The sequence below is a fragment of the Stereum hirsutum genome (genome assembly GCF_000264905.1).
Source record: "Stereum hirsutum FP-91666 SS1 unplaced genomic scaffold STEHIscaffold_22, whole genome shotgun sequence".
Lineage (NCBI taxonomy): Eukaryota > Fungi > Basidiomycota > Agaricomycetes > Russulales > Stereaceae > Stereum > Stereum hirsutum.
Window position 1 is genome coordinate 175844 of NW_006763152.1, and position 9677 is coordinate 185520.

The following is a 9677-nucleotide window of genomic DNA, read 5'->3' on the forward strand; positions in this document are numbered from 1 at the left end:
GGACAAGGGGCGACCACACGCAATCGCGAAGCGATAAGAGATAGTGTTCGATAAAGATAGAAGGGGTTATGCAGTCCAAAGACCATAATTTAGGATATTCGAGTACAAGCTCACAGTAACAAGTAGCCCTAGTGCCAGAGCCCCTTGGAAACGAAGCAAGTACTATGCTTCCCAGTCTGAATCACTGCCATCCCTGGTAACCTTCGTGTTGCTGGCTGTTTCTTTCTACCAGAAGCAATCAAGATGTGGGCGTAAAAGTCATAAAGAACAGAACAAGCCGTAACACTATTGCGCCACACAGTGCGTAGCGAGGGGCGTGGAAGACACAGACAAAGACCAAAAAGGCAACCGGGAAGAAGAAGAACAATAGGCAGCCACGTGCACGTGGCCCGGACCCCAGGATGTAGTTTCCGGCTCTCGCCGAGCACCGACTGGCATGAACTTGATGCGCTCCTGCGCACACCCTAAGCAGTTACCTGGGTCTCGTTGGACAAGGTTATCGACAAAGCGACCCCGCACGAATCGAGATGCAGCACCTTCAAATTCGCAGAAAGATGCTCGGTTCCGTCTTTGCCAGTGGAAACCATACGACGATCTCCGATTCCTCTTTCCCGCCGTCAGACTTTCGCGCCACACATTACTGTATCTTCGTGTTCAGAGCTCAGATATTTCTATTTCTCTCGCTATAACTTCCCGCATTTCTACATGGAAGAATTCAAGGAGGACTTTTCGTCTCGACCCCTTCGTAAGGCTTCCATATGGTTTGATCTTGCGGAATTGCACCCCCGAGATATCATTGTAGACGGAACGACCAGCCATTATTAATTGGGCAACGGCTTTATTATAACGATAGTAAGGATTTGGGGTAGGTGGTATGTACGGCCCGTATTGGTCGTCTCCAGAATGGGATCCAGTCTTAGATCAGTAGAAGAGGAGCTTGTGGCCACGGCGGGAGGACACTAGGGCAATATTTATCCTCAACGGAGAGATGGTGGAGGCTGATTCATGCTCTTCGTAAGGTCAGCTAGAGTGCTGCAAGCAGGGGATATTATCTCTCTACAAGAAGCTCCGAAGCGAGGGATGTTCCACGCCGTTATGAGTGAGGTACTCGCGGGATGCGTGGAGTTCGAATATGACAAAGCTCAAGCCGCACTTTCTTTCCAAGTGGGCCGTGGCCCAGAGGATTTTCTCAAGGTTTCACTTGGCACTGGAACCTCATGCTTGTTCTTTCGTCACATTATAATTATATTGTGCTTCTATGTTAATATTCTTATATTTAGTGGCCATACAAACAAGAACTAGGGCGCTCACGGGAATGACGGAAATGGCGCGTTGATACCCACCTGATTTTCAATCAGTATCGTGAAGACCTCAAGGCTATACATCGTCACAGGTTAGCATCTTATAGCATCATCACCACGACTCCCCCATGAACCTAAGCCCTGAGCGCTAATCCCCCACCTCGCACCAAGACTAACGCTCAAGAATTCTGCATCACAAGGAACGACCCCAATCAACACGGGCATCATGATCACGGATGTACAACTCGACCGACCGGCGACATAAAGTTAGTCGCACCGCCCCTCGAGCTCCTAGAGCGATAGCCGACGACATGACTCTGTGCATGCGATTTCAGAACAAAAGAAATACCTTATGTGGATAGTATGTAGTAGAAGGCGTGTAGAAAACGCGTCACTGGCAGGATCATTGTTACCCTATGTATACATATTATCACGGCCAGTTTTATTCTATCTGGCCAAGGCTAACGCACCGTGCATTTTGGATACTAGTACCTGATCCTCCCCAACCGTGACGCCCGGCCCTATACACAAAAGGCTTAAGGTTCGGTATCGCTCTGAGGATAGGTGGCGTTGGGCTCTCGAGCTCTCGAGGATGGGTATCTACATACGGTCTCGGTTAACTGATCTCCGGATGTGGTTCCAATTGACCTAACCGTCGTTGTCGAGTATGGGGGCGTCTTTGTGGGTAGTCCGGATTTGTTGAAGTACACGGACATTCCGAGGAGGGATGAAAGGAGCCCGAATCGTTCCTTGGATATCATGATGTGGCACGACGGCTCGACATGTCATGCACTCGAGGGTGAGGGTCTACCTAGGGCTATTAACACGATCCAGTAAGTTGACCTGGAAGTGAGTGAGTGAGTGAGTGAATGAGTGATCGCCGAGGAGGTTTCGTGACCGCATGCGGGCGTCTTCGTGAATCGTCCGGGTTTGGTGAAGTCGTTGTCGTCAAGGCAAGGCAAAGAACGTTCCGAGGAGGGATAAGTAGAAATAGAAACCACAACGTTATTTGAGCAAGGCCACCGCCTTCAATAATAATCATCTGAATCATAAACACGACAGCCCACCTCCAGAGCGAAGATCCTCTATACTCGTATGATTATCAGACACAATTAGAAAGAACGAAAGAAAGCGAGATACTGTATCCTCGTGCTTCTCTTTAAATTTATGCCGTTGCAGTACGAGTCAGCACTCTCGAGCAACCGTCAAGTTTCATCACATCAACGATCCTATAACTAGTTCACGCACAGCTGTGACTGTCGCATCAAGGCTCAAGAAGAGAGCTATGTATACTTGAGCACAGAGCTATACTTATGCGTGCGCACGAGCTATTAGTATATACTCACGCTTGCCTGTGCGAATTCATGCCAGATATAGAGCCGCTGCGACTGATATAGAACAAACTGACTGATGAGATGTAGATGTGGATGTGATATTTGATGTGGATGTGGAGCTGTGGGGATGGATGGGAAGAGCTCGTGGTGAGATGGGGATGCGTTGGGTGGGAAGTGGGAAGTGGAAGCGGATGAGCGCTTACTTAGATAGACTCATCAGGCGGAACGATTGAACATCTGTACCTCCACAGATATATCGATGGGATCGTGCGTTCTATTGTGTCTAAAGAGGAAAGAAAGGCATCCAGAGCGAAAGATGGGAAGATGAGAAGATGTGCGGGATGCATAGGTGATCTCGTTGGCAGCGGTCACAGGCGGAGTTGAGCCCAAAGCCCAAGGTTCTGCGTCGGGTCGGAGTCGGATTCGGAAGAAGGAGGGAGCATAATGAAGAAGAGGAAGGGATTCTTGAATGAATCGGGAAGAAGGCGAGATGAGGTGAAAGAGCCTTTGCCGGATCGAAATCTCATCATGCTCAGCTGGCTGCGAACGAATCACGAGATGCCAGTCCTCTGTACTGCGACGATGGAGATATCCTGCATGAAGCCGAAGAAAACCACTCAGAGCTAGAAGATGCACATGCATTCGAGTTTCCATCAGATTCAGACTGAGAGAGAGGAGAAAGGCGGACGCCGGAAGGACGACGAGAATAAATCCTGGCGCGATACTACAAATCTTCTGCGCGCCTAAAGGAACCGTGAGGACGGCGCCAATCCCCGCATCTGCATCCGCATCCAATCTCCATCTCCATCTCCGCCCCTCTCCACATCCGCGCCTATCCCTCCTCTCTTACCTCTCCTCTCCACCTCGCTCACCTCACCCTCCCTTCCCAATCCGCACCTCGCCTTTCCTTTCTCGCCCAAGCATCGTATCGCCATCGCTACCGTCGACCATCTCTTCTAGCTCAGGAGGCGGGTTGAAACGGAGAGCTATCCCTCCATTCACCGTCAAGCCAACATCCCGCCCCGCGTGCCTGCGTCGACGATCCACTCTCAAATAAATTTAAACGTCTTCGCAACCTCTGGATCTCCTGGCTTCAAGCTTCAACGTCAAGCCTCTAAGGCCACACCGGCACCGCTGCAACACCTCCCGGACTCGGATTATTCTCGGTCGTTGTATACTTTACCTTGACAGGCAGGATTAGTGGATCATCCTTAGCCCAACGCTCGCATCAATATCCGCTGCAATTGGAAGGTCGGTTGTGCGCTTTGCTCCCAGCTCGCTTCGTCTGCCGTCTGCCGTCTCTTTGCTCACCGCTCTGCTCTGCTCTGTAACGTCACGACCATCATCATCAGCTAAGCCAGTGGACGCCCTCGTTCGTTCTGCCTTACAGTCACACCGGCGGTTTTGACTTTGGCTTACAATACCACCACCATTCGATAGTTGAAGAGCAAGAGGCAAGAGGATAGAGTACGATGCCGGGACCCTCAAAGTCGCAGAAAGCAGAGGCAAAGTATAATGTCACCACAGATTGTGCGTTTCTTTTCTCTCCTATTTCTCCTTCAAATCTAGCTCACATTATCCTCTCCCCCTCTCCCCCCCTCTCCCTTCCTCCCCCTTCCGCCCACCCACCCTCCGCCACACCAACCCGCAGTCCCCCACCTCGGCCTCCACGCCGCAGCCGCAACAGGCAACATCGGCCTCGTCAAATACGCCCTCTCCCACGGCCAGCCCATCAACTCCGTCATCGACGGCGTCCTCCCGCTCCATGCGGCGTGCTCAGGCGGCAACGAGCTCGTCGTGAAGTTGTTGATTGAGGCGGGGGCGGACGTTAATGCGCCTAGGTGAGTTTTCTTGTTTTAGTTTTTTTGGGGGCGTTTTTTCCGTTCGTTTGGTTTGTGGTGTAGGTTTCTTGGGCAGCTTTTATTTTCTCTGTGGTTATCTGCGCTCTGTCTTGCGAGTTCGTCCATTGCGCGCACTCGTCGGATGTTTCGGCCACCCGCCCTCTTCCTCCCCGCGTACCTCCGTCCCGTCTCCATTCCCATCCTTCCATTCCTTGCATTTTGTTCCATCAGCATGCGTGCCACACATGCCACAACGCGATGAATCGGGCTTGCGTTTGGGCTTTGCGTAACCGTTAACGCCACCGGCGCTCCGGGGATTGGGTCTTTTTTTGTTGTTTGGGCTAGGCGATTATTATTGGTTGTGTTGTGGCACCATTATCATGAGATTTGTTTTGGGGGGTTATTGGTGTGGTTTGTGAATGGCAGTACGAGTGGTGGTGGTACGACGCAACGCAATGATACGATAAGAGCCGCACGTCTTACGGGGATTCGTTTATCTCTGAATCTGACGTCGTTGGCGTCGTCATATGCACGCACATACTTAGTCGACGTGGTTCATCGTCATTGTTGCATTTATCGAGCAGCAAACCGGGTGTGGAGAAGTGGACACTGGACGTCGAGCTGAGATAGGGGCTCCATCATCTGACGATGCATCGGGTTCGTCGCGACTCCCTTGGTTCCTTGCTTACTCCTGTGTAGGGGTGATAATTGGTAGTCCGTCCGGTTCCCCTGTTGGGCGCAGGAGATGGATGTAACTCTGCAACCTTGTTCTTGATTGGGATATTGAACTTGGGACGGGGACGTTCGAACTCTGCATTAGGATAGGTCGTACTCCAAGTTTAGGCATAGGATGTCCTAATCGGATTCTTCTTCTCTGTCTCCCAATTGGGATATGGGAGGATCCCAGCTCACGTATGAATCCGTGCCTGTCGGTGGACGGCGCGATCTGTCTGTCCTGTCGTGTGGATTGTTCCGTTCGTTTCGTGGATGTAACGGTCGGGGGATTGCGCCAGGCCAGTTGTTGTCATTTTTTGATCGTCTTTGCGGTGGATAGCTTGAATTGTGGCCGAGTCGGGAAGTGTGGCGAGTGGTGGCACCATCCCTTGTTATTCCCTGCAAATTATATTTTCGTTATTCAATTTCTCTCTTCATATTCCTTTCTCTATCGCCCTGTCCCCACAGAACCTCTTCACTAACATCCCCTCCTTCCCCTCTCAAACAAACAGACTCCCCCGTCGCTACTCCCCCTCCACCCCCTCCTCCTCCTCCCACCACCACCACCACCACCATTCTCACTCCCACTCCCACCCCCACCCCCACTCGCACTCCCACCCGATCGTCGGTTCCTCAGGGTCAACGCCGCTCCATTTCGCCGCCGCTAATGGGCATACGAACGTTGTGTTGTTGTTGTTGCTTCATGGCGCGAGGGCGGATAGGGCGGATAAACATGGGGTTACGGCGGAGATGGTGGCGAGGCAGGGGGGGTGGGTTGGGTGGTGAGTTTTTTCTTTCTGCTTTTCTTCTTCCTCCTACTTTTCCTCCTCCTCCTCCTGCTCCTGCTCCTCCTCCTTCTGGGGCTTTCTTTATTCGGGATTGTTTGGATTGATCATTTGTGTTGCATGGCCTGTATAGCGCGGAAGCCATCCGAGAATGGATAATCAACAAAGATCGAGACCTCATCGAACGCGAAACATTAATAGGCGGCTCTATCCCCCCAGACGACGCAGAGGGCGACCAACCACAATCACAACCACAAACGACATCATGCTCTTCGAATCCATTCATGCGTTCACACTCGAGAGATCGGAACGGGAGTTTTGGGGCGCATTCACATTCACATTCCAACTCACATTCGCATTCGAGGGATCGGAATGGGAGCTTTGGAACTGGCACGCCACAGAGGGATCGACATGGGAGTTTCGGCAGGGAGGGAAGCAGGGAGTGTTCGTGCGGTGGTGGTGGTGGTGGTGGTGCGGACCCCGAGTGTTCCTGTCAGGCGGGTGGATTGGCCTCGGTGAGGAAGAGGATACAGGTGAAGAGGTCGATCGATAATGCGATCTCGATGTTTAAGGCCAGTGCGTCGAATCTTGTTTTGAGTGGCGGTGGCAGTGGAGGAGGAGGAGGAGGAGGGCCGGAGTCGCCTGGGCAGGACGTTATTGCTGGATCGCCGGATTCGATGACCATGACGAACGGTCTAGGAAGCGGCGGTGGGTTGGACGCGAATGGGTTCCCGACCGGACGTAGGCCTTCGTTGCCGCATTATCTCGATTCGAGTCCAAGTGGGCACGGTAGCATTGGGAACGGCAATGGACATGGACATTCACCGTCACCCGCACCCTCGGAAAAGAGGCGGACGAAGAAGTCGTCTCTGTCGAGCAGTCGGAGACCAAGCTCTGCGGGGACGGGATCGGAGCGGAGCGTGCAGATCACACCGGCGCAAGGAAACGCACAAGGGCAGGGACAGGGACAGGGAGGGACGCAGAGCACGAAGAGGCTGGGATCGAAGTATTCGTTGATGAATCTGTTTAGGAAGTATAGCACCGAGGGGCTCTCAGCTGCGAGAGAGAGGGACAGTGAGGGGCAGGGACAGGGACAGGGAGGAGGACAGGGACATAGAGCGAGGATGGGGAGTATGTCTTCTGCGAATTGTGGGGACGGTTCAGGAGGGGCAGCAACAGCAACAGGAGCAGGAGCAGGAGGAACGGGATCGAGCCCGCCGTCGAGGCCTGGGCCGGGGATTTTGAGACCTGGCGCGGGGACGAGGTCAGCATCGTCGGGGAGTCCGGGACCCGGTGGTGGGAGTGGGAGTGGTGGTGGGAGCGGGTTCATGGGCAAGGTGCCGAGCCAGCGAGCTCTGAGGTTCGATTCGTCGTCTTCGTCCGTCGTGCAACGAAGCCCGTTGTCGAGGGGCGGGGAGTTGCCTTCTTCTTCTTCACGTGGTGATGACGATCTGGACCGAGATGATGGGGATGAGGACGAGGACGAGGAATACGGGAGGCCGATTGAGAGCGGGAGGTTTGGGACTACTGGTCCGGGTGGCAATGGGAGTGGTCGTATGGGACGACCGAGAGGATCCTCGAAGAGTTCCTTGCCTTCGCCTGTGTCGATCTCGAATGACGAATCTGGAGGTGGTGGTGGTGGTGGTGGTGGGTTCACGTTCCCGTTTAGTATCAATCAGCCGCCGCCGGAGCCGGAACCGGAGGGAGATGATTTCGAGGGAGATGAATTAGAGGATGAAGGAGGAGAGGAGATGCGTATTCCTTCAGTGTTCGCGTCGCCGCCTCCGGGTGCGTCGAGGGCTGAGCTTCCGCCAGCTCCTCACTCCTCCTCCTCGAACACGAACGCGAACAATTCAAACTCGAACTCGAATAACTCGACCGCGAACGCCAACTCGAGACCTTCGCTCTCCCCGCCTCCAAGGTTCGGACATGATCTCGACGGGCGGCACCGAGGAAACTCGACCACGAGCGACGGGAGCACCGCGACTTCGGGTACTACTACCACCACCACTACCACCACGACTTCTGGCGCGGAGGGGACGTTGCCGTTGACGCCTGGGTCTTCGATTTTAGGGGGGCCGGAGGTGGGGAAAAAGGGAGAGGGAAGGGAGGTGGAGGGAGAGGAAGAGGTGGAGGGGTTGGGATTGCTTATGCCGCATTCGAAGACTTCGTCGATGGAGACTGAGCGGCCTATCCTCACTACTACGACGACCATGACCGCGAGCACCCCCAGCACTGGAACCCGTACAGGCACAGGGAGAGATGGAAGAGACAAGACCCATTCACCGAGACTGATGCCCCGGATCCCGCTCGATATGGATCTTCGTGCGATATCGTCGCATGCCCAGGCGGAGGCGCTCGTGCAGAGGACGCATCGGTCTATACTCGAGCTTGAGCGGTTGCCGCCGGAGGAGCTGGGGCAGTTGAGTTCTGGAGGTGGTGTGGCGGGTGGAAGTGCAGATGGGACTGGTGGCGGTGGTGGTGCGGGATCGAGCGACGGATTGGGCGGATTGCCGTTGAGTGCGAGGTTGGCGATGTATGGGGAGAGTTTGGCGTTGGAGAGGAAGTTCAAGAAGATGGAGGAGGAGGAGGAAAGGGAGATGGGGAGGATGAGGGCGAGCGGAGAGATGGAGAGGAGGAGGAGCGAGGAGGACGGAGGGGTGTTTGGGAGGGATAGTAGGGGAGCGGGAACCTACCCGAATAAGACGAGGAGCGCGAGCGCAACTATGGATAGGGATGCGGCGAGGACGGGGATGGGGTTGAGCCCTGGGTCGGGAGCTGGGGCCAGTGCGGCGAGGAGGAGGAGTAGAACAGGCAGTCAGAATCAGGGCGTTATTGTGGAGGAGGTGTGCGTGAGTGAGAGTGAAGGTCAGGGGAGGGGTGCAGGTGGTGCGAGTGCGTATGGGAAGTTGCCATCGACGCCGCCGTCGAGGGGTCATAAGATGAGGAGGCCACATACGGCGGGAGGGACGCCGAGCACACCTTCTAGTATGTTTTCTTTCTCAATCTTAGAACTTGGAATATCAGTACTGACTGGATCCCTTTTCAATAGCTCCAGGCCAGCTTGATACCTCGCCCTCCCCTCGAGGACATCATCATCGTTCCCGTTCCGCAGCACCTACAATCGAGCTCGACGCACCTACGCCTACTGCAACCTACCACGACATACCTTCCCTCCACCTTCCCCGCACGACCTCACCATCCTCAAGATCTCCCAATACAGCGCCACTCGCACTCTCCGCCGACTTTCCCGTCACGCCGCCGCCGCTTCGTTCGAGGACACCGGACCCGGAAAGTTATGCCTCCGCTTTGGACGACGATCTCGATCTTCAGGGTAGTGGTGGTGGTACCGGCGTGGGTCTCTATCGCGTGCTCACCGCGCCACAAGTCGGGACGTATGATAGTCCCAGTGGCGCGGGGAGCGCCGGCAGCAGTATGAGGAATAAGTCGCATTTCTTGGGTGGGAGGGAGAGGAAGGTGGCGAGTGCGCATAAGTTGGTGAGGATGGGCTTGCCGAATGATGGGGTGGCTTCTGCTACTGGGCTCGGTGGAGGAGGTGGTGCGGCTGGGATCGGGGGGAGTTTGGGTGGTGGGAGTGGGGGTGGGGCGGGGACGCCGGGGAGGATGGGCGCGATGGGAGGTGGGGCGCATAAATTTGGGGGGTTTAGGGGGTTGATGCAGACGTTGAAGGGCAAGTCGTGA

General features: G+C 54.7%; 2 protein-coding genes across 2 annotated transcripts; both read left to right on the plus strand.

Annotated features, from left to right (window-relative positions):
• Positions 1–4339: 4339 nt before the first annotated feature.
• On the plus strand, positions 4340–5976 carry STEHIDRAFT_68844 (ankyrin; the record flags this gene model as incomplete). The annotated part of the gene is made up of 2 exons (XM_007310802.1): positions 4340–4476; positions 5703–5976. Coding segments are annotated over 2 exons (411 nt in total), but the record flags the coding sequence as incomplete, so codon positions are not given.
• A 283-nt stretch (positions 5977–6259) lies between these two features.
• On the plus strand, positions 6260–9677 carry STEHIDRAFT_116134 (uncharacterized protein; the record flags this gene model as incomplete). Its single annotated transcript, XM_007310855.1, has 2 exons — positions 6260–8963; positions 9028–9677. 2 exons carry the CDS (start codon positions 6260–6262, stop codon positions 9675–9677), a joined length of 3354 nt encoding a protein of 1117 aa, XP_007310917.1.